This window comes from Carlito syrichta, unplaced genomic scaffold, assembly GCF_000164805.1.
Source record: "Carlito syrichta isolate Samal-C Ts95f unplaced genomic scaffold, Tarsius_syrichta-2.0.1 Scaffold120742, whole genome shotgun sequence".
Taxonomy (NCBI): domain Eukaryota; kingdom Metazoa; phylum Chordata; class Mammalia; order Primates; family Tarsiidae; genus Carlito; species Carlito syrichta.
The window spans coordinates 22,686-48,965 of NW_007064838.1; the positions used below are offsets into that span (position 1 = coordinate 22,686).

The 26,280-nt window shown below is 49.7% G+C and overlaps 1 protein-coding gene across 1 annotated transcript in view; it reads left to right on the forward strand.

Annotated features, from left to right (window-relative positions):
* The window catches only part of IL6R (interleukin 6 receptor), a 63,994-nt gene that overhangs the window by 15,034 nt on the left and 22,680 nt on the right, over positions 1-26,280 (forward strand). Inside the window, exons 4-8 of the mRNA XM_008048171.2 lie at positions 13,822-14,070; positions 16,532-16,655; positions 21,633-21,817; positions 22,109-22,275; positions 23,298-23,439. Of these exons, the coding sequence (XP_008046362.2) occupies positions 13,822-14,070; positions 16,532-16,655; positions 21,633-21,817; positions 22,109-22,275; positions 23,298-23,439 (867 nt within the window). The remainder of the gene's footprint in view (positions 1-13,821; positions 14,071-16,531; positions 16,656-21,632; positions 21,818-22,108; positions 22,276-23,297; positions 23,440-26,280) is intronic.

Genomic DNA, 26,280 nt, shown 5'->3' on the forward strand with positions numbered 1-26,280 from the left:
AGTCTGGGCGACAGAGTGAGACTCCCACTCAAAAAAAAAAAAAAAAAATAGAAAAAGTGCTGTGGGCCAGGTGCAGGGGCTCATGCCTGAATCCTAGCACTTTGGGAGGCGAGGCAGGCGGATTACTTGAGCTCAGGAGTTCAGGACCAGACTGGGCAACATAGCGAGACCTCTACAAAAAAAATCAGATAATTAGGTGGGCGTGGTAGTACACACCTATAGTCCCAGCTATTCCAGAGGCCTAAGCCCACGGGGTCAAGATCAGCCTGAGCAACTTGGCGAGACCGCCTCTCTACAATAAACCAAAAAGTTAGCTGGGTGTGGTGGCGTGTGCTGTGTTCCCAGCTACTTGGAAGGCTGAGATAGAAGGATCGCCTGAGCCTAGCAGGTCGAAGCTGCAACGGCCATGAGCATGCCACTGTACTCCAGCCTGGGCGACAGAGTGAGACTCCGACTCAGAAAAAAAAATCTTCAGCTTTGCCTCCTCATGTCTAAAGTTGCGCAGAGGCAGGGGCAGGGGATGGCTGGGAGATATGATATGGGGCGGGCCATGCCTCAGGTCCCTCCTTCTTGCCACCCTCCCCCACCTACCAGAAGCACATCGAAAGCCCTGACTATGGGCTGGGCTCCTGGTTATACCTGGTTATACCATGTTCAGAGGTGGAAGACTGGACCCTTTGTGCCATTCTCAAGGCGGGTCAGAGGGCTGTGTGGCAAGCATGGACCAACAGTCCCAGAGCCCGGGCTCTGGTCCTGGCTACACTACCCACTGACTGTGTGACTTCTGGGTCCTGGTTTCCCCAATCTATGAAAATGAGCAGGTTGACTGGATGGATCCTCCTTAAGATCATCCTTAAGGGCCCTGACGATCTTGACACAGTGATCCTTATCTCCACTTCCAGTCCTGGGCTGGAGCTCCTCACCATCCCTTTTGGGACCAAAGTCCCATGTGTGTCCATCTGTGGGTGTCGGCATCTTTCTCCTTGTGCTTTGCTCTCTCCTGCCTGTAATCTCTTTCTTTCTCTTTCTGCTCCTGGGGTTAAGTGAGGGCGGGGAAAATGGTTTGTTTGCCCTCCTTAGATATCTCTTCCTCTAATTAGTTTATAATCTCTAAGAGGTGACCCAGGCTAGACCTTGGACTGGGGCCAGGTGATTATCTCTCAGGCTGCCAGGGGAGGATTAGATGCTTTTTTTCTCTTGAGTTGGTCACACGCGCACGTGGGTCTCTGAGTCAGCATCAGGCATGACTTTTTTATGATGCCAGAGGGGCCTCCCTCCCTGACCTTCTCTCCCAGCGATGCACAGTCTGTGGTACGGATGGGGAGGAAGGCCTGGCCAAGGTAAATACTGACACTGCCAAATACAAGACAAATACAAGCAGGTACAAGAAGTACAAATACATTAGTGGGAGAGGCAGGCTGGGCCTGCCAGCTGGAGCAGGTTGTCTGAGGGTGCCTTGAGGGCCAGGTTGGACTGGGAGCTACATCAGAGAGGTGGCAGGGCCTCTGCCTACAGCCTGGGAGTCTCGACCTGCCATCACCTGTAGCTTTGCTTCTCTCTGAAGGGCACCCTCAGCACCCTCTGGAATGTTAGAAGTGAATGGGCCCCAGGCAGTAGGGTGACCTGGAGACAGTGTGGGATTCGGCGTCAAAGGAGGAGGTAGTTTTAAGCTATAACTCATCTTACAAATGCTGCTGCCATTGGGTAGAGGGAGGAAGGTCAAGGGCGTGATGCCCAACTTCCGAGAGACTCCCAAAGTCCCACTAGGTTTGGCAGGCTGTAATGAGGGGGCTAACTCCCTCTTACACACACCCCTCAAGCCTCAGGGATCCCTTTCCCAGGCCTTGTGAAGGGCAGAAGAGTGTAGGGAGAGAGGGAAGAGGAGAGAAAATTGGGGGGAGGGAAGACTGATGGTGCTGAGTACCCCAGAGGGGGCTTTTGGAAGTGGAACATAGAGAGCTAACGAGGCCGGGCGCGGTAGGGCGCGGTAGCTCACACCTGCAATCCCAGCGCTTTAGGAGGCTGAGGCAGGAGGATCACTTGAGCCCAGAAGTTCGAGAGCAACCTGGGCAGCACAGCCAGCTCCTGTCTCTATTAAAAATGGATTTTAGAAAGGAAAAGACAAGAAGAGAGGTATTTAGGCCAAGCAGAGAGTGAGACTTTGGCCAGATTCCACTGGATCCCGTGTGGACTCCCTCACACGTGAGCTGTGTGAACTTGGGCAAATTCCTTAACTTCTCTGACTTTCTGTTGCCTCAAAAGTGAAAGGGGGACTAGGCTCCCTCCCTAGCAGTGCTGTTGTGAGTAGAGCGGTCAGGAAAGCACAGGGCACGGGGAAGTGTCTCCACTGGTCATGATTGTGATGATGATGATGACGATTACACCTGGCGTCAGGAAACTCGGTCCAGCCCGTAGGTGCAGAATGCAAGGGCAGGTAACCAGGAACACCAGGGACTTGTCCTGGGCCCTGTGGGACCAGACTCTGCATTTGTTCCTGTGTGGACATGCGGGGTCCCATCCTCCTGGAGATGTCTCAACACCCACCTACTTTTAGATCAAGGCCTTTGTGGCTGAGAGGGGATCTTTGGTTCCTCTGTGACCCCTTCTGTGCCTCCGCATACTACGAAGCTGGGTGAATCTGGAGGCCGTTGTGTCCTGCCAGCTGGCCTGGACAGCAAGAACTGCATCCCTGCTGAGAAACGGGGCTGGTGGGATGGGATTAGCAGGCACGAGCGAAGCCTGTGTCCTCAGTGGCGGGCCAGGCAGCTGGTTCACTGCTTACATAAATGGGGCCAGGAAGCCGAACTTGTTTTTGCTGGCAAGAGCGAAAGCAAGCTGCCAGAGTTGAGAAATACGTATCTCCGTGTGTGTGTTTTCCTCTGGTTATTGACATTTGTAAGTTTACTTGAAGAGGGAAAAAAGCAGAAAAACAACAAAGCTGTTTGTGTTTCTGGCGCCCAAACTTAGGTCCCAGCGGGGGAAGGACACCATCTCCCAGAGCTGTGCTTCAAGGTCCCCCGCCCGAGGGGTATCGGGCCATGGTGGGGGACCCCGTGGCCCTGGGAGTGGAATTCCCAGGCCACTGGGGCAAAGAGTTGTGGGATTGCTTGCTGGGGTTTACTAGGGCCTAAGGTCTCTTCCCCTTGAGGAATGTGAGGCGAGGGTGGCTATGAGAACTCCCCTCCCCTCGAACTCTCTGGGGAGAGGGACGTGTTTGTCTGAGGACACTGGGATGACCTGGCCATCATCCCGCTCCCAAAGTCATCAGCTATTAAGGTAATAAATCCCTAGATTAATGATGTGTTTTCAAGCTGGATATTGTCTGCTTCCTGAGAGCTAGTGATTCAGAGTGATGGGATGGCAGCCCCCAGGAGTGAGGGGCAGCAGGGGCTTCCAGATCACAGTTCGAACCTTTATTTCACAGAGAAGGTCAGTGGGCTCTGCCAGGGGCAGTGACATGCCCTGGGCTGCCTGTGAGTCATTGGCAAGATCAGGAATAGAACTCGGGTCTCTTGACAACACAGAGCTATTTCCTGTATGCCTCCGGCTCTTAGAGATGTACTTTATATTAAAGAACAGCCAAGCCAGGCGTGATGACACTTGTAATCCTAGCACTTTGGGAGGCCAAGGAAAGAGGATTGCTTGAGCCCAGGAATTCGAGACCAGCCTGGACAACTTGGCAAGACTTGTCTCTACAAAAAGTAATAATAAGCCGGGCGTGGTGGTGTGTGACTGTAGTCCTAGCTACTTGAGAGGCTAAGGCAGAAGGATTGCCTGAGCCCAGGAGTGTAAGGCTGCCGTGAGCTGTGAACTCCTGCACTCCAGCCTGGGTGACACAGCAAGACTCAGATTTAAAAAAAAAAAGAGGCCGGGCTTGGTGGTTTAACCTGTAATCCCAGCACTTTGGGAGGCCGAGGCAAGTGGATTACCTGAGCCCCTGGGTTCGAGACCAGTCCAGGCAATTTGGTGAGACCTCGTCTCTACAATAAAATAAAAAATAGCTGGACGTGGAAGCACGTGTCTGTGGTTCTGGCTACTCAGAAGGCTGAGGCAGAAGGATTGCCAGAGCCCAGCAGGTCGACGCTGGGGTGGCCATGAGCGTGCGTGCCACTGCACTCCAGCCCGGGCAAAGGAGTGAGACTCCAACTCAAAAAAAAAAAAAGAAAGAACAAAACAAAACAGACTGTACATTTGTGTCAGCCCAGCTCCACCCAATTAATAGTGACTAAATTATGACCAGACCAGACTCCAAATGTGTTTGACTATTGAGGAGGAGCTTTTGAGAGGCTTGTGTTCAGGGTGCGATGCTGCCTCCTTTTCTGACCTTAGTACCAGGTGAGGTACTTTCTCAGCCTCCCTACTTGGGATGCAGGGTGCTAACTCCCTCTCTCCCTGCATCTGACACTGGCATCGGCAGGAGCAAAGAAGGCTCACAGTCCTTGAGTACCCCTTCTTCTCTCCTGCCTCTGTGATGCTTTATGACGTCCTAGGAGCCAGGAGGGCTGGGAGCTGGTTCATTCTCAAGGTGATTGGAGGAGAAACAGAAGCAAGAAGCATTGTGGGCTCCTCCTATCCTGGGGACTGGAGTCAGGAGGATGGGGAAGGCCCTGAGCCTGCACAAACCTTTGAAGGGGGCCTTCCTCCCTCTGTGAAGTCAGGCCTGATCCCCTTGGAGGGAACTCACATCCTCCCACACCCTCCAGTTCCCCCACAGTGCCCACCTCCCTCCTACTGTGTTTCAGACACTCCACTCATTTCTCAAGGACCAAATCAAATCTTTCTTCTCCTTTTAGAGTGATTTAGTCCTCTTCTCGGCTCTCTCGATATGTTGGGAGCTGGGCACGTGGCTCAAGCCTGTAATCGCAGCACTTTGGGAGGCAAGATTGGGAGGATCACTTGAGCACAGAAGGTCAAGACCAGCCTGAGCAACATAGTGAGACATCATCTACCCTCCCTCCCAAAAAATAGCAGGGTATGGTGGCGCATGCCTGTAGTCCTAGCTTCTTGAGAGACTGAGGTGGGAGGATCACCTTAGCCCAGGAGTTTGAGGCTGTGGTGAGCCATGATTGTGCTACTGTACACCAGTCTGGGTGACAGAGTGAGACCCCAATTAAAAAGATGTTGGGGACATTATCTCAGGGTGGCCTGTATTATAGGTAGTTTTAAGTTCTCCACAGGGCTTTTTGGGAGTTAAACAAGATTATGATATGGAAAAGGTAGGAAGGAGTGCCACTGCATAGTAAAGTAAGTCCCCTACATATGAACCTTCAAGTTGTGAACTTTCAAAGGTACAAACGTGTGTTGTTTGCATGTCCAATCACATAAGTTAGTTCACGTGTCTGGTGTACATTGTCATGTGCGTGCATTCTCTATAAGTGGTTGTGCTTTTGTGTGCTTTACTGCAGGGGTCCTCAATCCCTGGGCCACAGACTAGTACAGTTTTTTTGAGTTGGAGTCTCACTCTGTCGCCCAGGCTAGAGGGCAGTGGTGTGTTCCCAGTCACTATGGCCTCAACCTGCTGGGCTCAGGTGATCCTTCTGCTTCAGTCTTCCAAGTAACTGGAACTACAGGCACACGCCACCACACCTGGCTAATTTTTTGATTTATTGTAGAGATGAGGTCTTGCCAGGTTGCCCAGGCTGTTCTCAAACCCATGGGCTCAGGCAATCCTCTCACCTCAGCCTCCCAAAGTGCTGGGATTATAGGCGTGAACCACTTTGCCCTGCCCCAACATTAGACTCTTATAGGAGCTCAAACTCTATTGTGAACTGTGCATGCGAGGGATCTGCGTTGCACACTCCTTATGAGAATCAGATGCCTTATGATCCCTCCCACCCCATCCATGGAAAAATTGTCTTCCACGAAACTAGTTCCTGATGCCAGAAAGGTTGGGGACTGCTGCTTTACTGTATAGAGTACAGTAGTACAGTGTCTTTATTTCAAGCTCAGGATGTCCGGGAAGCAAGCTGGAAAGCAGTGGTGATGTAGCTGGTATAGCGATTGTGTTAGGTGGGTCCCTAGGCTATCTTTACTGGACTTAGGAACAAATAACGAATGTGGATTTATGAATGTACTCTCGTTCATGTGTAGGGGACTTCCTGTCGTCATTTATCAACTGCCAGTTCCTCCTGCATTAAGAACTTCTGGCCTTGCACATCATGTGTGCACAAAAACTCTTGACTTGTTAAGGTGGTGACAGGCATGGGCTTGCGATCTTGGCTGCAAATGGATGAGCAGTTGCTCAGGGCAGATGCACAGTTGTGCGCTCTTTGCTAAACTTCAGAGCGTAAAGCGCCAGCCTGCCTCCTGTCCAAGCGCCTACTGTGCAAAGGCCTGTCAGTCTTGGGTGAGCATGCGAGAATGGCCGGGCCCACCTCCCAGGTGTTCTCAGGAGCCCCCTTACCTGGTTCCCTGATGTGTCTCCTCCTCTTGGCCCTTCTCTTGGGTGGGACCTTCTTAGAGAGGGCCCTGGCTGGCTTCCAGGACTGGATGGGAGGAATGGAGGCCAAAGCCCAGGGCTGGTATCTTGTGGTCACCAGGGCATCAGGCCTGCAGGGGAAGGATGGGTGCCAGTGCGGATTGCCCTGACAGTGACAGAACACGGAACTGCAAGGACCAGGTGGGTGCTCTCTGGTCTGAAGGTGTCTCAGAGACTGTTTGTCCTGAAACATTCACCCACATCCTGCCCCTTTCCCTCAGTGCCCATTGTGCTCTGCCCTACCTGTTTCTTCTCCCTGGGAGTGATGACTCAGACAGACCCAGGCTGTGAATCGTGTGTGTGTGTGTGTGTGTGTGTGTGTGTGTGTGTGTATCAGGCAGAGTCCTATGGATGGAAAATAAACAAATAGAAAGAAAAGAAAAGAAAAGCCGGGTGCAGTGGCTCATGCCTGTAATCCCAGCACTTTGGGAGGTGGAGGCAGAGGTGGGAGGATTGGCTGAGCTCAGGGGTTCGAGGCTAGCCTCAGCAACATGGCAAGACCTCATTTCTACAATAAATCATAAAATTAGCCAGGCATCGTGGTGCGTGCCTATAGTTCCAGCTACTTGAAAGGCTGAGGCAGAAGGATCGTTTGAGTCCAGCAGGTTGAGGCTGTGGTGGCCATGAGTGTGCCACTGCACTCCAGCCTGGGCAATAAAGTGAGACTCTGACTCAAAAAAAAAAAAAAAAAAGGAAAAGGAGAGAGAGAGAAAAGAGAAAAATACAAAAAAAGAAAACAAAGCAAAACAAAAATTAATTAAATAAAATGTTTTCATTGTAAGAGTAATACAAGCAACTTATGGAAAAATAAAAAACTCCAGAAAGACAAGGAAAGAGAAAGAAATCACCTCTAGTACCATCATTTGAAGTGGGGGTCAGAGGTACCAGGAAGGCACTTCTGTGAACATCACTTTTTCTTTTTCTTTTTTTTTTTGAGTTGGAGTCTCACTCAGTCGCCCAGACTGGAGTGCAGTGGCCGCTCCCAGCCACCGCAGCCTCGACCTGCTGGGCTTCTATGATCCTTCCGCCTCAGTCTTCCAAGTAGCTGGAACTATAAGCGGGTGCTACCACACCCAGCTAATTTTTTTGATTTATTGTAGAAATGAGGTCTTGCCAAGTTGCTGGAGTGGGTCTTGAGCCCATGGGCTCAGGCAGTCCACTCGCCTTGGCCTCCCAAAGTGCCACTGCTGAACATCACCTTTCAAAGCGACACCCATGAGGCTCCCCCACTGCCACCCCAATGTCATGAGTACTGACTCACTGATCTGGGTCCCAAGACGGAGGGGTGAGTGGGTGAATGGGTGGGGATGGGCGGCACTGCCCCCTCTGACTTCAGCAAGTATATTTTCTTACAGTTTTTCCTCTAGGAGTGTTTATTGTGATCATTCTGCATGCATTGCTTTTAAAAGCATGCTTAACACAGCGCTGTTCTCTGGTTCTAGATGAAATATCTTTTGAAGCAGGACTGTGACCGGTAGTACTTGCCAATGGGTGGTTTATAATTAATCACTCTCTATTAAAAAATACTGACTCAGTTTTAAAGATTCAGAAAACCATTGCTCAAGTTCCTTGGCAGAGGAAGTGGCCATTATGTTGCTCCCTGCAACTCTGCTTTTGTGGAAGAGAAAAAAAGTCTTTTCTTTGGCATTTCTCTGAACTTCCCAAGTACTTTGGCCATTGTCCGTGAGTGCAGGGCAGAACAGCCCCAGCTATTGTCCAGGCCGGCTGCTAAACATGGTAAGAGCTGCTGTCTGAACTGGGGCAAGACAAGTGACCCGAGAGACATTTTTCCTAGAACAAAGGCAGAAGCAGAAAAGAGAGCTCCGGTTGGACGGGCGCAATGGCTCACGCCTGTAATCCCAGCTGTTTAGGAGGTTGAGATGGAAGGAGTACTTGAGGCCAGGAGTTCGAGACCAACCTAGGCAAAATAGTGAGACCCCCATCTTTACCAAAAAAAGAAAGAAAGAAAAAAAAACATTAGATGGGTGGTATGGCACACCTGTTTTCCCAGCTCCTCTAAGGCTGAGGCAGGAGGATTCCTAGAAGCCTTTAGCTTGAGGTTACAGTGAATTATGATTGCACCACTGCACTTCAGCCTGGGCGACAGGGTGAGACTGTCTCAACAAAAAAAAAGAAAGAAAGAAAGAAAAGAGAGCTCTGTCTGCTCCGGATTCATGGTTTCTTTCCTTGGTATCTCCTGGTTGTAGAAAGGGGTCTCCTCTGACCCCCCAATGTGGGGCCTGTCCATTGTACAATGCAAGGCAGCACCACTTAGGCCCCTGGGTCACCTGGGAACAGTGTTCCTGTGAGTTTGCAGTGTGTGAGATCCTGTTCCTGTGCACACCTCTTAGGTAACCTACATTAAATAAGCATGTATTAAGCACCTACTGAATTCTCTGAGGAATAGCTATCAGGAGCTTACAGTCTTGTCATCATGGCTGAGGACTGTGCCAGTGGAAAGTGCTGGTGAGTGGGTGAGCCATCTGTGGTCCTTGACTCCTACCTTGGCCTTTCATGCAACCTGTGCTTGTATGCACTGAGTATTGGTGCTCCCAGACCGCCTTCTGCCTTGTGAATACTTTTATTTTTATTTATTTGTTTACTTGTTCATTTATTTTTGAGTCGAGGTCTTACTCTGTTGCCCAGGCTGGAGCGCAGTGGCACACTCACAGCTAGCCCCGCCTCAACCTACTTGGCTTAGGCGGTCCTTCCACCTCAGCCTTCCAAGTGACTATGACTACAAGGCCCGCTAATTTTTTTGATTTACTCTAGATACAAGTACTCACAAAGTTGCCTAAGCTAGTTTCGAACCCCCGGACTTAGGCAATCCTCTCTCCTCCTCCTCTCAAAGTGTTGGGATTGCAGGCATGAGCCACCGTGCCTGGCCTGCTTTGTGAATTCTGATTTCTGCACATCAGCTGACGGAGGGAGGTTGGAGGCATTGCACCAGCAGACAGTTCTTTTTTTCAGCATCTGCATCTTTGTTCCTTCAAATTTGTAATTTGTACATGAATTTGACACCTGTGTTAGGCTTTATAGCTGCTTTGTCAAGTAGAAAATGGAAGAGTGAAAATCTTACTCCAGTGATTAGACATGTCAGTGCATCTTCTAGATTTCACCTTGTGCAGGCACAGATGGAAATCAGTATGTGGCCTGGATGTGGCAAGCTGCTCTCTCCATTAGGGGCTTTTTGGACTGTGTGTTCACTTATGGAGGAGAGGGACACGTGTCACACACACAGGCCAAGACCGGCAGTTTCATCCTCAGGAGGTTATTGGGCAAGTGCATCGAGTCACGTACAAGAAAGTTTTCAGCCACACTCTTTGATATGGTAAACCACTGGAAATGCTTCCAAACCTCCCTCTACAGGGGAGTGATAGGGTCACACAATGGAATATTACATAGCAGTGAAAATTAATGAACTCTGTCTACATGTAAATGAACCATAGAAACATATGAATGAAAAAAGTGTATTACATCATAGAAGACTGTATCCAGACCATTTCTATAAAGCTCAAACATAAGGTGAAGTTCAGGAAAATTTAGGGATCATGGGTAGTGAATCTAGTTGTGTATAATTTTTTTTTTTTTTTTTTTTTGAGTTGGAGTCTCACTGTCGCCCAGACTGGAGTGCAGTGGCCGCTCCTGGCCACCGCAGCCTCGCCTGCTGGGCTCCGGCGATCCTTCCGCCTCGGCCCTCCGAGTAGCCGGAATTACAGGCATGCGCTACCATGCCTGGCTGATTTTTTGATATATTGTAGAGATAAGGTCTCGCTGCCCAGGCGGATCTCGAACCCACGGGCTCAGGTAATCCACTCACCTCAGCCTCCCAAAGGCACGGGATTACAGGCTGAGCCACCGAGCCCGGCTAATTTTTTAATTTTTAGTTATTTTTTGAGTTGGAGTCTCACTCTGTCACCCAGGCTGGAGTGCAGTGGCACACACATGGCTACCGCAGCCTGGACCTACTGGGCTCAGGCAATTCTTCCACTTCAGCCTTCCATATAGCTGGAACTACAGACATGCTATCATGCCTGGCTAATTTTATTATTATTATTATTATTTATTGTAGAGATGAAGTCTCTCCATATTGCCCTGCTGGTCTCGAACCCGGGAGTTTAGGCAATCCTCTGGCCTCTGCCTCCCAAAGTTCTGGGGTTATAGGCGTGAGCCATCATGCCCAGCCATGAACTTAGTTTTAAAAGTAAGGGAAAGCCTGGGTGCAATGGTTCACACCTGTAATCCAAGCACATTCGGAGGCTGAGGTGAAGGGATTGCTTGAGCCCATGGGTTTGAGACCAGCCTGGGCAATTTGGTGAGACCTCGTCTCTACAATAAGATCAAAAAATTAGACGGGCGTGGTGGTGCATGCCTGTGGGTCCAGCTACTTGGAAGGCTGAGGTGGAAGGATCGCCGGCGCCCCGCAGGTCGAGGCTGCGGTGGCCGGGAGCGTGCCACTGCACTCCAGCCTGGGCAACAGACTCAATACAAATACATAAATAAAAATAAAAAAATTAAGAGAGTGATAAACCCAAAATGTAACGTTGTATAGGTGGGGAGGCTTGAGGATAGAGAGGCGCAGGGGGAGCTTCAGAGACAATGCTAGTGCTAGTTTTTAGGGTGTTGGGGGCACATGGATGTTTTTTGCTTTATACCTTCTATGTACATGACATTCATTTGCATGTGCTCAGTATTATATAATACTTTGAAAAACAGTGTTTGAAATGTTAGACTATGTCATTGAAGATAATGTGTGAAAGCTGAGTCAGGGCTTTTTATGATGCTTTCAAACCCTCTGAGCACAGAAATCGTCTCCCGTGGCCCCCAGTGGAATTCACCTTCACCTTCCAAGGATTCAGATTTTGCTGAGGCACAGGGGAGCTCTGTGCCCTGTCCTAGTCCTGCAGCAGTGAATGTGTCATCCGTCTCTCAGGGGTGGGTCTCTCTGATGCCTAATTGTGTTTTCTTCCCCAGGGCCTGGCTGCTGGGGCCTCCTTGAATGTGTATCAAACACAGGACAGAGGGAGGGTCTTCCTTGCCCACTGTGGGGAGAAGTGAGGCCAGAGGGCTCTAACGTACCTGCCCAAATGTGCCGGGCTGTGACGTGACAATTAAAACAGCTTTTTCTTACCCAAGTCCGGGGCTCTGATCGTGAAGAGAAAACCTTAGGTGACCGGCTGCCTGTCCTCACCTCCATCTCTTTTCTGCTAGCCTCAGGGTAGAGGGTGCCAGGGAGGAAGACCCTGGCTTCAAATGAGAAGGAAGCAAGGCAGGGCCCAATGCCAGGCAGAAGCTGCCTCTCCCCCTTTGCACCCGTGATTCTGGTCCCGGACTGTGGCTGGTTGAGACTCTGGCTTTGGGAGTGTTGTCTGCCTGGGAGTCACTGATCTTACTCCCTCTCAACAGTCACCTCAGAGGGGGTGAGAAGAAGGACAGTCCGCCAAGCATGAGATAAAAACTCCTCATCTTAAGCAAAGAGGCTTTGCAGGCCAGGGAGAGACTCTGGCCCTGAGTCCCAGGAGCATGGGCGAGGAGGTGAGGTCAGGTGCTCAGGCAACTGCTGGGCCTTTCCAAAGTCTTTGACCAGATTTAATGCTGCTGCTAATAAATGATTATGCGTTTGGTTTGAAGAACCAAGTGTGCTTAACATGAAAACTGGCTGTGTTCCTTGACCTGTTTCCTCAGCTGGTTGGACTAATTTGATTGATTGGTTAATAAATGAGTCCAAGGTAGTTGGGCTACTTTTTATCTTAGTTTCCGTGAATTTTATAACCTGTGCCAAAAAAGAAATAGCAATTTTTTTTTACATGATCAAAACTCACCTCAGCCTCGACCTTCCGGGCTCGGGTGATCCTTCCACCTCAGCCTCCCTAGTAGCTGAGACTACAAATGCACGTCACCACAACCAGCTAATTTATTTTTTGTAGAGACAAGATCTTGCTATATTGCTCAGGCTTGTCTTGAACTCCTGGGCTCAAATAATCCTCTCACCTCGGTATCCCAAAGTGTTGGGATTACAGGCGTCAGCCGCTGTGCCTGACCCACTTGCTTTTTAAAAATGTTTATCTCCTTTTCCTTGAGTAGTAGGAAATGTGCAATTTTTTTCAAAGGGTAGAAAATGCAGTTATTTATTTTTACTTTCCAATTTGATCCCTAGAATAAAGACAGCATTGCCCTCAGTAATTGAATAGGTAGGCGTAGAACTCTGCAGGGAGAGTGTGAGAGATTCAGAAGACCTGGTTCACACCCCAGCTGTGTAGCCAGAGCACGGGTGACCTTGGGCAACTCTCCTGATTCTTCTGTGCTCCAGTTACCACCTGTAAAGTGGGCAATTAGCGTAAAGAGTTTATGATTCTGAGACTTCCTGTGTACTTGTGCATCCTGGCATTCATTCCACATGCATTCATTCATTCATTCACACATTCATCACGTTCAGTGTGTCCCTGCTATGCCACGTTCCAGGCAATGTTCTAGACACTGAAATATGACAGAGAACTAAACAGGATGAACAGGGTGCCTGTTTTTGTGGCGCTTGGAGTCTCGAGGAGAGACAGATGCACAATTGGTCATTATACAGCAGCATGTGGGTGATGCGTAGGGAAGGTAGCACTAAGTGCAGCTGGGGGATGGGAAGGGACACTTAGCCTGAGATCTGAAATAGGGGATGGCATGGGGGAAGAGCCTGAGGAGGAGGGGCTCCGTACCTTCCTAGGGCTGGGGAGAGATGAAGCCTCAAAAGTCAGCAGAGAGGCTGGGCACGGCTCACCCCTGTAACCCCAGCACTTTGGGAGGCCAAGGCAGGACAATTGCTTGAGCCCAGCAGTTCCAGACTAGTCCAGGCAACATAGTGAGACCTCATCTTTACAAAAAATTAAAGATATTAGCGGTGGTGGCATGCGCCTGTAATTCCAGCTGCTCTGGTGGCTGAGGTGGAAGATCACCTGAGCCCAGGAGGTTGAGGCTGCGGTGAGCTGCAATTGTGCCACTGCACTCCAGCCTGGGTGACAGATTGAGACTCTGATGCAAAAAAACAAATTAAAAAAAAAAAAAAGATCAGCAGAGGTGAGTAGTGGAAGGCCCCATGGGCCATGGCGAGAAGCTTGGACTTCATCCTGTGCACAGTGACTGGCCCTTAAAGTGTTTTCTAATCCAGGGAGTGAGGAGGCTGGGCTGTGGCTTCAGGCAGCTGGGTGGAGAGGGCCTGGCTGGGGAGGTCACTGGGAGGCTGCCCGACCAGTTCATTATCAGTACTGAGCCCTCTCGTGACATTGCAGATCAAAACAAAGCCCCTTTTTCAGATTGCTGTGGGCTTGCACTTAGCAAGGGTCTTCTCTCTCCCCCAGAGGTAGCGAGTGATGTGCAGACCAGTCTGCCTGGAGTCAGCGTTACCCTGACCTGCCCGGGGGAAGAACCAGAAGACAACGCCACTGTTTACTGGGAGATCAGGAATCGGGTCGAGGGCTCGCAACCCGGAAGATTGGTCAGCAAAGGAAGGAGGCTGCTTCTGAGGTCGGTGCAGCTCAGTGACTCTGGAAACTATTCGTGCTACCTGGACGGCCGCCCAGCTGGGACTGTGCACCTGCTCGTGGATGGTGAGTTGTACCTCAGAGTCGGTGCCCAGGGCAGCCCCAATGCCTGTCAGAAGCGAGGCTCTGTGCATTCTAGAGAGAGTCTCCGCCTGACCTTTTAAACTCCTGTTATTTCCTTGGCCCAAGAATTTCAGGGAAAGGCCCACTGATGTCTGCCAGCAAGATACTGGCTGACATTCCCGCTGGGTGGGTGCATCTGACTGATGGAGGACACTGGCTGGCCGGCCTTGTGAGTTAGAGCTTATGGTAGACTGGTGAAACAGTAGGCCCGGAGTGAGGCCCCCAGGTCTGAATCCTGCTCCTTCACACACAGCGTAACTTCTCTGCCCCTCACAGATGCAAGTAGTATTAAACTCTGCGTAGCACATACCGAGCTCTCAAATTAGCTGTTCATTTTTTTTTTTCTTTTTGAGTTGGGATCTCACTCTGTCGCTGCCTAGGCTGGAGTGCGGTGGCACCTTCATGGCTCACCGCAGCCTCAGCCTCCTGGGCTCCTGCAATCCTTCCACCCCAACCTCCCAAGTAGCTCAGGTTACAAGCATGAGCAGTAGAGCCTAGCGAGCTATTCTTATTTTTAGAATTAGCCCTCCCATCTACATAAAGACTTCAAAGAGTTGGTGCCCTGTGTGCCAAGCCCTGTGCCAAGGCACTTTGTTCCTGTATTTCATGTTCTTCTGTGAGGTTGGTGGGAATTGTTAGGTCAGTGGGCCCCTGTGTTGAGCCGGTGCTGTAGGTAAGATGCAAAGAATTGCACAAAAATTAAACTGGAAAATACAGTTTATTTAGAAAGTAGATTAGAGAGAGAGAGAGAGAGGAAGAGAGAGAGAGGATATTCACCTTCCCAAGGTAGGGGAGGGGGCCAAAGCTTAGGGAAACAAAGCATGACTGCGGCTTCTTGAGGTCGAATGCCTTTTAAACCCTTTTTCTTTGATGGGGGCAGGTTGCTAAGGTGATTGGGTGGTAGTCTGTTTTGTGTCATCACGAAGGGGTAGGTAAGCACAGGTACTGTGGATGGCAGGCAGATGGGTGGGTTGGTCACATAACTGTTGCCATGGTGATGGGGTATGCTTATATCACGTTGGTCATGAAGGGCTGATTACTATAGATTATGTCATCCTGGTTCTTCATGGCTAAAAGACAAACTTGGAATAGAAAAGTAAACAGTGGCCAGGTGCAGTGGCTCACGCCTATAATCCCAGCACTTTGGGAGACTGAGGTGAGAGGATTGCCTGAGCCCATGGGTTCGAGACCAGCCTGGGCAACTTGGGGAGACCTCATCTCTACAATAAATCAAAAAATTAACCGGGCAATGTGGTGCATACCTGTACTTCCAGCTACTTGGAAGGTTGAGGTGGAAGGTCACCTGAGCCCAGTAGGTTGTGGCTATGGCTGTGAGCATGCCACTGCACTCCAGCCTGGGCAACAGAGTGAGACTCCAACTCAAAAAAAAAAAAAAAAAGAAAGAAAGAAAAGTAAACAGTACAAAGCAGGCTTGTTGTGGGGTTGTAAGGCCATTATAAGTAGCTATCTCTGGGAAACTGGTTCTGTCCTTGGCTAATGATTAGAGGATAAATTAAAGTGAACTGCTAGAAAAACATGACAGAACTAGGCAGTGTTAAAATGGTGGCTCTTGGCTGGGCATGGTGGCTCACGCCTATAATTCCAGCACTTTGGGAGGCCGAGATGAGAGGATTGCCTGAGCCCATGGGTTTGAGACCAGCCTGGGCAACTTGGTGAGCCCTCATCTCTTCAACAAATTTTTTTAAAAAGGCTGCTCTTTGACTATATCTAATCCACCTTTTGTCCTTTCACTTCCCATCATTTCCCTGTGAGTGAAAGCGGTGTTATTGTCACTATCACTGTTATATTAACATCAATTCATTTATAGATAAGGAAACAGAAGAGCGGTTGGGACTTGCCAGAGGCCACACAGCCTGGTCTGTGTGTCTCCGAAACCTATTTTTTGGGGGGTCATCTTGCCCAATATCTACTTTCTTTATTTTATTTAATTTTTTGAGTCAGATCTCCCTCTGTCGCCTCAACCTGCTGGGCTCAGGTGATCCTTCTGCCTCAGCCTTCCAAGTAGCTGGAACCACAGGCGCGCGCCACCATGCTCAGCTAATTTTTTGATTTAGTGTAGAGACAAGACCTTGCCAAGTTGCCCAGGCTGTACTTGAACCCTTGGGCTCAGGCAATCCTCTAGCCTCTGCCTCCCAAAGTGCTGAGATTACAGGCGTGAGCCACTGCGCCCCGCTCAATAGCCACTTTTCAGCCACCACAATTACATCTGCATGTGGCTGAGTGCCTTGCTGTCCTGCGTGCTGCCTGGCTCCAGGGCTGGGTGAGGGACTGAGCCAAGGCTCCTCCCGGGGAAGGTGGGGGAGGCTGCCAGGAGGTGAGGCGTGCCCCCGGGAAACCCTGTGTACCCTGTCTGCCCTCTCATGCCATTGTGCTCCCCTGTCAGTTCCCCCAGAGGAGCCCCAGCTCACCTGCTTCCGGAAGAGCCCCCTCAGCAATGTGGTTTGTGAGTGGAGTCCGCAGAGCCTCCCTTCCCCGACGACCAAGGCTGTGCTGTTGGTGAAGAAGTTGTGAGTATCTTGGGCTGGACAGTGTGCGGTGTCTACTCTCTTCTTCCTGAGGGCCTCAGAGTAGGGGTGGGACTTTCAACAGAATCAAGTGGAATGTGCCAGTCTGCTGATTCCAGAATGTTATCACTGGGAATAAGGAAGGGAGGGACTGAGGGGGAACTGGGCTTAAAAGTGTGACCAGGCCCGTCATCCTAGCAACTCAGCTAGGTTATGGTAACAGTTATGGGAAATGGGCTTTATTTTCCTCATTTAACAGATGGGGAAACTGAGGCTCAGAGAGATCGATGAATGTGGTTTAGGTCATCTAGATAGTAAGTGGCTCCGCAGGGGATTCAATCTCAGTCTGATTTCATTCAAAGTCCAAAGGTTGGACCCGGCGCAGTGGCTCACACCTGTAATCCCAACACTTTGGGGAGGCCGAGGTGAAAGGATAGCCTGAGCCCAGAGGTTCAAGACCAGCCTGGGCAACTTGGTGAGACCTCGTCTCTACAATAAATCAAGAAAAATTAGCCAGGTGTGGTGGCGCGCACCTGTGGTTCCAGCTCCTTGGAAAGCTTAGGCAGAAGGATCTCCTGAGCCCAGCAGGTTGAGGTTGTGGTGGCTGTGAGACTAGATGACAGAGTGAGACTCTGACTCCAAAAAACAAAACAAAACAGACTCCAATTACCACCCCCCAAAAAACACAAAGTCCAAAAGTTTTGGGCGTTACTCTAAAAAAGATGCAAATATCCCTGGGAGGGGGCAGCACAGCCAACCCATTCATATCAGCACCTGTGCCCCCATGGGCACATCAGGCTCTTTCCATCACAAAGGCAGGAGGGAGGAAGTGGTGATGGGCGGGCTGAGGGAATTGGGGAAGCGGTACGGATGTCTGGCCTTCCTAGGGGTACCTGTGCCACCACCAGAAGACGGCATAAAGTGGGGGAACTTGGGATGGGAATGGCACGGACGTAGAGGAGCTGGGAGATGTTGAATACAGCTATGTCTCTGTAGTTCTGCCTGTCTCCATCCTGAGCTGAGGTTCCCTTAGTGCAGAGGTTTAGACTTGAATTTGAGATGTCGGTCATAGAGCACAGTAGTTCCCCCTTATCTGAGGGGATCCACTCCAAGACCCCCAGTGGATGCCTGAAACCACAGATTGTAACCAGGATATAAATATGTTTTCCCCAAACATGCACTGCCTACGATACTGTTTAATTTATAAATTAGTGCCGGGTGCAGTGACTCAAGCCTATAATCCCAGCACTTTGGGAGGCTGAGGTGAGAAGATTGCCTGAGTCCAAGGGTTCAAGACCAGCCTGGGCAACTTGGTGAGACTTCGTCTCTAAAATAAATAAATAAATAAATTAGCGATGTGTGATGGCATGAGCCTGTAGTTCCAGCTACTTGGAAGGCTGAGGCAGAAGGATCGCCGGAGTCCAGCAGGTCGAGGCTGCAGTGGCCTAAAGCGTGCCACTGCCCTCCAATCTGGGTGACAGAGTGAGACTCCGGCTCAAAAAATTTTTTTTGTAAATTAGATTCAGTAAGAGGTTAACAACAATAACTAAGAGGTTAACAATAACTAATAATAAAATAGAACAGTAGCAACAATATACTGTAATTAAAGTTATGTGAATGTGGTCTGTCTTACTCTCTCTCAAAAAATCTTTTTTTTTTTTTTTTTTTGAGTCAAAATCTCACTCTGTTGCTAAAGTGTAGTGGCACGATCGTGGCTCACTGCAGCCTCAAACTCCTGGGCTCAAGCAATCCTCCTGCCTCAGCCTCCCAAGTAGTTGGGACTACAGGCATGCACCACCATGCCCAGCTAATTTTTAGATTTTTTTGTAGAGACGAGGTCTCACCATATTGCCCAGGCTGGTTTCAAACTCTTGGGCTCAAGTGATCCTCCTGATTCCGCTTCCCGAAGTGCTGGGATTAAGGCATGAGCTACTACACATGATCCTCAAAATATCTTACTGTACAGTACTCACCCTTCTTCTTTTGATGGTGTGAGGTGATCAACTGCCTATGTGATGGAATGGAAGCCGGCAAATGACACAGGTGTTGGGACGTAGCATTAGGCTACTGCTGGCCTCCTGACCATATGTCAGATTCTGGATCACCGATTCTGGTGATGTCCATGGGTGTCTGGAGCAGTCCATGTCAATGACTAATGGATGGGTGGCGTGTAACGACATGGGTACGCTGAACAAAGGGGTGATTCACATCCTGGGTGTGGTAGCGTAAAATTTCATCACGCTACTAAGAATGGTGGGCAAAATTGAAAATCTTTTTTTTTTTTTTTTGGTAAACAACTTGAAACTGCTCTTTTTTGTTTTTTTGAGTTGGGATCAGCCTCTGTTGCCCAGGCTGGAGTATGGTGGCACCATCACGGCTACCACAGCCTTGACCTCCTGGGCTCAGGTGATCCTCCCACCTCAGCCTCCCAAGTAGCTGGGACTACAGGTGCATGCCACCACATCTGGCTAATTTTTAAATTTTTTTGTAGAGACAAGGTCTCACTATGTTGCCTTGGATAGTCTTGAACTCCTGGGCTCAAGTAATCCTCCCGCCTCAGCCTGGAATTACAGGCATAAGTCACCACACCCGGCTGTAGACAGATGTCCGAAAACATATGAATTGTTTGTTTCTGGAATTTTCCATTTAATATTTTCAGACCATTAGTTGACTACAGGCAACTGAAGCCACAGAAAGTGAAAGGTTGAATGAGGCAGGACTACTATCAAAAAACCAGAGCTGCTGCTTCAGCAGGGCGTATGGCTCCCATGTGTGTCTGTCTCCACAGAGGTGCTGGGTGGCCTGGCAGTGACATTTTCGTTCTGTCTTCTCTGCTGAAAAGCGTAGATTACCCATCTGCAAATGACAGAGCTGCCATCAGGACTTTCAGCTCATGGCCCAAGTAGAGAAGCCCAGAAAGCCTCATAACCCAGCGTTGGATACGCCGTGTTTGGGTCCGTGGCCCTTCTCCATAGACAAGATTAGACAGAGTAGCTTCTCAAGCCAGCCACAGAAAGCGTATTCACTCCTGACCCTTGTGGACTGACTCTTCAGCTAATTCTTTGTGGACAGTGGGAGTGTGAAGGAGCAAGGTGTGTGAGCTCACACCCTCCTCCTGTCAGCAGTCAGGCGTTTCTCTGCTCTGGAGTCAACAAGGCTACTGGGCACTTTTGAAGTGAGGAACATGGGGGGTGGGGAGTGGCTGTGAGAACCTCAGGGGCCCCAGCACCCACTGAAGACCCCTGGACTCTGGAGTCCCTGTGGGTGAGACAGGCCCTGGAAAGAGGTTATTGTGTGTGCTGCTTTTTCTCTCGGGTATGCCCGCTTTTGTGCTCCCACTCCACAGGTGTGTGGTAACTCAGCCTCTGCCCTGGCCTAGGCGCTGTGCTGGGGGTGTGGGAGAGATGCAGGCCACCAAGAGGGAGGCCCTGCCCTCAGACACCAGCAGGGCACGCTTGGACACCAGACTGCGACCTACCTCCTCAGTGTTGGGCGGATGGACATCTGGGTGGTGATGAGGGTGGAAGGAGATGGGAGATGAGGGGGTCTCTAACTCAGACTGGGGAGTTGGGGCAGGTTCTTAGAAGCAAAGAGTTTGTCCCATGTGCTGGACTCGACTTAGGCCCAGGTTGAAACCCAAATCAGAGGTGAATGACTCGTCAACATGTAGCCTCACATGCCCACACTCGCCATGAGAAGGTGAAGGCTCAAGCCTCCAGGCCAGGTGAGATGGGTATCTGACTCACCCTGAATGACTTGTCACTTGGAATTCTTTTCTGAACTTATCTGCCAGAACCCCTCCAGTGCTTCATGCTTCTGAAATGGCGTTTCTACTGGGTGTCTAGTCATCTGAGGTCAGATCTTTTTTTTTTTTTTTTTTAGTGCCTTAAGGTCAGAAGGGAGACTCTTGACTTCTGTCTCCCACAGTGCCAAGAGCATGGGCCCTGGCAGAATTTTACATGTATCCCTCTTCTTTTTCTTTTGAGTTGGAGTCTCACTCTGACCCCCAGGCTGGAGTACAGTGACATGTCCATGGCTCACTGCATACTCAATCTCCTGGGCTCAGGCAATTCTTCCACCTCAGCTTCCTGAGTAGCTGGGACCTCAGGCATGTGCCACCACCCCTGGCAATTTTATTTTTTACTTTTTTTCTTGTTTCCCACCCCCGGCTAATTTTTTGATTTATTTTTATTTTTATAGAGGTGAGGTCTTGCTATGTTACCCAGGCTGGTCTCGAACTCCTGGACTCAAGTGACTCTCCCATCTGGACCTTCCAAAATGCTAGGATTACAGGTGCGAGCCACCTTGCCCAGCTACATGTATTTTTCAGTTAGTCCTAACAGAACCCTTATGAGGTAGGTATTATTAATATTCTTCTTTTCTTTTCTTTTCTTTTCTTTTTTTTTTTTTGAGTCAGAGTCTCACTCTCGCCCAGGCTGGAATGCAGTGGCATGCTCACGGCCACCACAGCCTCAACCTGCTGGGCTCAGGCGATCCTTCCACCTCAGCCTTCCAAGTAGCTGGAACTGCAGGCACTCACAACCATGCCCAGCTAAATTTTTGATTTATTGTAGAGATGAGGTCTTGTCAAGTTGCCTAGACTGGTCTCGAACCCTCTGGCTCAGGCAATCCTCTCGCCTTGGCCTCCCAAAGTGCTGGGATTACAGGCTTGAGCCACTGAGCCCGGCTTAATATTCTCATTTTCAAATGACAAAACAAAGACTCGGAGGTTGAAAAATTTACTCAAAGGGGGGACACACCTCACCAACAAGGGTACCTGCATAATGAACAATTGTGTAGCTAACCCTGAATTGTACTCCACATCTTTAAAAGAAAAAGAAAAATTTGCTCAAAGTTACAAAAACTAGTTAGAGTTGGTAAGGCCAGGGCTGGGATTCAGACCCTGGGATTAGATTTCAGAACCCGACCTTCTCTGCCCTCTCGAGTGAATGATCCCTGCCTTTATTTTGTGTCTAACAGTCAGAACAGTCTGATACAAGACTTCCAAGAACCATGCCAGTATTCTCAGGAGTCCCAGAAGTTCTCTTGCCAGTGGGCCATCCCAGAGGAGGACAACTCTTACAGCTACATAGTGTCCCTGTGTGTCACCAACAACGTTGGGAGCAAGTCCAGCAGATCCCAGACATTTGAAGGTTTTGGAATCCGTACGTAAGCTCTTGCCCACCTTCCTGCTGCTTCCTTCTCTTTTGATTTAATACTCTTTATTGACTTTAGGAGTGGGGGCAGGGAAGGGGTGGTACAAGGGCCTGGTGAACTGGTGCCTTTTGGGCAATGCTTGCCAGGTCTGACAGCAATGGACGAGGGCTTTGCCAGGATATGACAGGGGCATGGGCTGGCCAGGCTGGGGTCCTGCCTGGATGGGGTCTGCAGAGTCTTTGTGGGCCTCTCTACACCTTGTTTACTGTTGCATAGGAACCATGCTCCTTTTTCCACAGTGCAGCCTGACCCGCCTGTCAATATCACTATCACTGCTGTGGCCAGACATCCCCACTGGCTCAATGTCACCTGGAAAGACCCTCACTCCTGGAACTCCCGCTTCTACAGGCTACAGTTTGAGCTTCGATACCGAGCTGAACGGTCCAAGACGTTTACAACATGGATGGTAAATTCATCTTTTACTTCCAGACAGAAAAGTGGCCCCAGAACTTGAGGGTTGTGGAAAGGGTACTCAAAGAAAAATAGGGACTCTGGGTCTTGCTTGGCCATTTCCTACCTGCATGTTCTTGGCCAGGTCTTTGACCCTTTCTGAGCCTTGGTGTCTCATTTCTTTTCTTTTCTTTTTTTTTTCTTTTAGTTGGAGTCTCACTCTGTCACCCAGGCTGGAGTGCATGGCACGCTCACGGCCACTGCAGCCTCCACCTTCTGGGCTCAGGCAATCCTTCCACCTCAGCCTTCCAAGTAACTGGAACTACAGGCGTGCACCACCATGCGTGGCTAATTTTTTGATTTATTGTAGAGACGAGGGTTTGCCAAGTTGCCTAGGCTCTTCTTGAATCCCTGGGCTCAGGCATTCCTCTCGTCTCCGCCTCCCAAAGTGCTGGGATTCCAGATATGAGCCACCGTGCCCGGCTTGGTGTCTCATTTCTAACATGCCGGCTGGTCTCCTTTCCACAAGTCTGTCTGTGAGAGGGAGGGTACTACCTGGAAGAGGTTTGGGTTACAAGCGCGTCAGGGGTTGTGGCTTGCAGGATTCTTTTTTCCTTGTTTTTAGTTAGAGTCCCACTCTGTCACCCAGACTTGAGTACAGTGGCATGCTCCTGGCCACCCGCTGGGCTCCGGCGATCCTTCCGCCTCAGCTTTCCAAGTAGCTGGAACTACAGACGTGCGCCACCACGCCCGGCTAATTTTTGATTTATTATAGAGATGAGGTCTTGCTAAGTTGCCTAGGCGGGTCTCGAACCCGCGGGCTCAGGCAATCCACTCACCTCAGCTTCCCAAAATGCTGGCTTGCAGGATTCTCTAGCACATGGGGTGGGGACAAGAACTTTCAGCATCAGCTGGTGTTGGTCTTGAGGGCAGGCCTCTCACTGTGAGCTTCCAGAGGTCTCTGCCAGCTGAAGGGTAGGATTGGCCAGGAAGCCACCCGGGGCCCCTCCCCAGAATCACCGTGCCTCCTGCCCTCAGGTCAAGGATTTCCAGCATCACAGTGTCATTCACGACGCCTGGCGTGGCATGAGGCACGTGGTTCAGCTTCGGGCCCAGGAGGAGTTTGAACAAGGCTCGTGGAGCGAGTGGAGCCCGGAGGTCATGGGCACCCCTTGGACAGGTACTACAGTGGGCACGGAGGAAGGAGGGGATGTTTCAGCTTTGTTCCTGTATCTGGTACTCTATGTGTAAGTACCTCAAAACTAGTGGCTTAAAATGGCAATCATTTTTTAATCTGATTTTGAAACTAAGTCAGCCAGACAGCTCTTTGACTGGACTTGCCTGAATCACTAGTGCAGCTGCCACCAGTTGTGGATGGTCCAAGATGGGCTCACTCACACGTCTGATGGGTTCTGGCTGGTGGCTGGAGTCCTTGGTTCTCTCCATGGTTTCTCACCTTCCTGAAGGCCAGCCCAGGCCTGGGGCAGACCTCCGGCCATCTTACAACTGAATAGGAGTAGCTGCAAAGAATTGTATTTAACCTAGTTACTAATGCTATTTTTAAAAAGCTAACGGTTATAATAACTGCCTTTTGAGAATTATTGGAAGTTAGCATGTTTGTTATAAAACATGAAAAATCCCAGAAAAACCTGAAGAAGATAATAATTATCACTAGTATTTTTACTACCTAGAGAAAACCAGGAAGGATATTTTAGTAGGTGTCTTTCTTTTTCCTGGGTATATTTATGCATCTGTGTATTTATATATAAATATAATATCCTGAGCATCCTCCATCTTCATCACATATTTTTGGAAATGTATTATTTAGTAACTGCATGATTAATTTTTTTTTTTTAACCCATGGAAAGTTAAGGAAAAAAAAAAAAAGCTTTTAGGCTGGGTGTGGTGGCTCATGCCTATAATCCCAGCACTTTAGGAGGTTGAGGTGAGAGGATTGCCTGAGCCCACAGGTTTGAGAACAGCCTTGGCAACTTGGGGAGACCTCATCTCTACAATAAACCAAAAAATTAACCGGGCATGGTGGTGCGTGCCTGTAGTTCCAGCTACTTGGAAGGCTGAGGCAGAAGGATCGCCTGAGCCCAGAAGTTTGAAGCTGTGGTGGCCATAAGTGTGCCACTGCTCTCCGGCCTGGGCAACAGAGTGAGACTCCCCCAACTCAAAAAAAAAAAAAGCTTTAAAGAAGTGAAGAACAGCCTTTGATACAAGCTGGGTCCCTTGTCCTAGCCCCTCCCATATCCAACCCTGCTTTCTGGAAGAGGCTGCCTGACTCCTTGTTTCTAGTTCTTCAGGCAGTGTTCTCCTTAACTCTATACACCAAGCTTATGTGGCTGGGTTTTTTCTGATAAGACAACCTGAGACATTATCTACTGATGCCCTGCTCTGAAGGATTAGGATTCAGCAGGCCTAGGGTGTAGGAAGTTCCTGACCACAGCCCAGAGAGTGGTCACCCAGTCTTTGCTTGAATGCTTCCAGAGATGGGGTGCTTACTACCTCTTGTAGCAAGCAGTTCATTTTATCATTCCCTGCATTCTTTTTTTTTTTTTGAGTCGGAATCTTGCTCTGTTGCCCAGGTTGGAGTGCAGTGGCACGCTCGTGGTCACCACAGCCTCAACCTGCTGAGCTCAGAAGATCCTTCCACCTCAGCCTTCCTAGTAGCCTAAACTACAGGCATGTGCCACCATGCCTGGCTAATTTTTAAATTTTTATTGTAGAGTCCAGGTTTTGCCAAGTCTCCCAGGTTGGTCTCGAACCCTTAGGCTGAGGCAATCCTCTCACCTCTGCCTCCCAACGTGCTGGAATTGCAGGTGTGTACCACTGGGCCCCCAGCGCTCTTATTGAAATTTTTTTGGATTTTTTTTTTTTTTGTAGAGATGAGGTCTTGCTATGTTTCCTAGGCTGGTCTTGAACTCCTGGGCTCATGCAATCCTCTCACCTCAGACTCTCAAAGTGCTGGGATTACAGGCATGAGCCACTACACCTACACCTGGCCCAGGATTCTTATCATAGAATGGCTTCTGGGCTCATTTCGGGGTCAGATCGTTTCCAGCCCTGCAACATAGTTGAACCAAATTAATCATTCTTAAACACTTGCCAATTAAAAAGAAAAGAGTACCAGGCATGGTGGCTCATGTCTGTTCTTCCAGCACTTTGTAAGGCTGGGGGGGAGGGCTTCTTGAGCCCAGGAGTTTGAGACCAGCCTGGCCAGCATAGCAAAACCTTGTCTCTACAACAAATTAGTCAGTCGTGGTGGCACGTGTCTGCAGTTCCAGCTATGCGGCAGTTTGAGGCGGAACTATCGAAGTTTGCTTGAGTTCAGAAAGTTCAGTCTGTGGTGAACCATGATTATGCCACTGTACTCCACCCTGAGTAAGAGAGTGAGACTGTATCCCGCAAAAAAAGAAGAGAAAGAAAGAAAAAAAACAAAGACTGGGCATGTGAATATGGTGATTCACACCTGTAATACCAGCCAAGGCAGGAGGATTGAGACCAGCCTGGGCTATATAGTAAGACCTCATCTCTACAGAAAAAAAGAAAAAAAAAACCCCCCAAAAAAATATTAGCCAGGCATGGTGGTGTACACCAGTAATCCTTGTTACTTGGGAGGCTGAGGTGGGAGGATCACTTGTCCCCAGGAATTAGAGACTGCCGTGAACTGTGATCGTGCTACTGCACATCAACCTGAGTGACAGAATGACAGAATGAGACTCTGCTTAAAAAAAAAAAACAAAAACAGGCTGGGCTCAGTGGCTCGGCCTGTTAATCCCAGTGCTTTGGGAGGCCGAGGTGAGTGGATTACCTGAGCCCGCGGGTTTGAGACCTGCCCGGGCAACTTGGCAAGACCTCATCTCTACAATAAATCAAAAATTAGCCGGGCGTGGTAGCGCGCGCCTGTAGTTCCAGCTACTTGGAAGGCTGAGGCGGAAGGATCGCTGGAGCCCAGCAGGTCGAGGCTGCGGTGGCCGGGAGTGGCCACTGCCCTCCAGTCTGGGCGACGGATTGA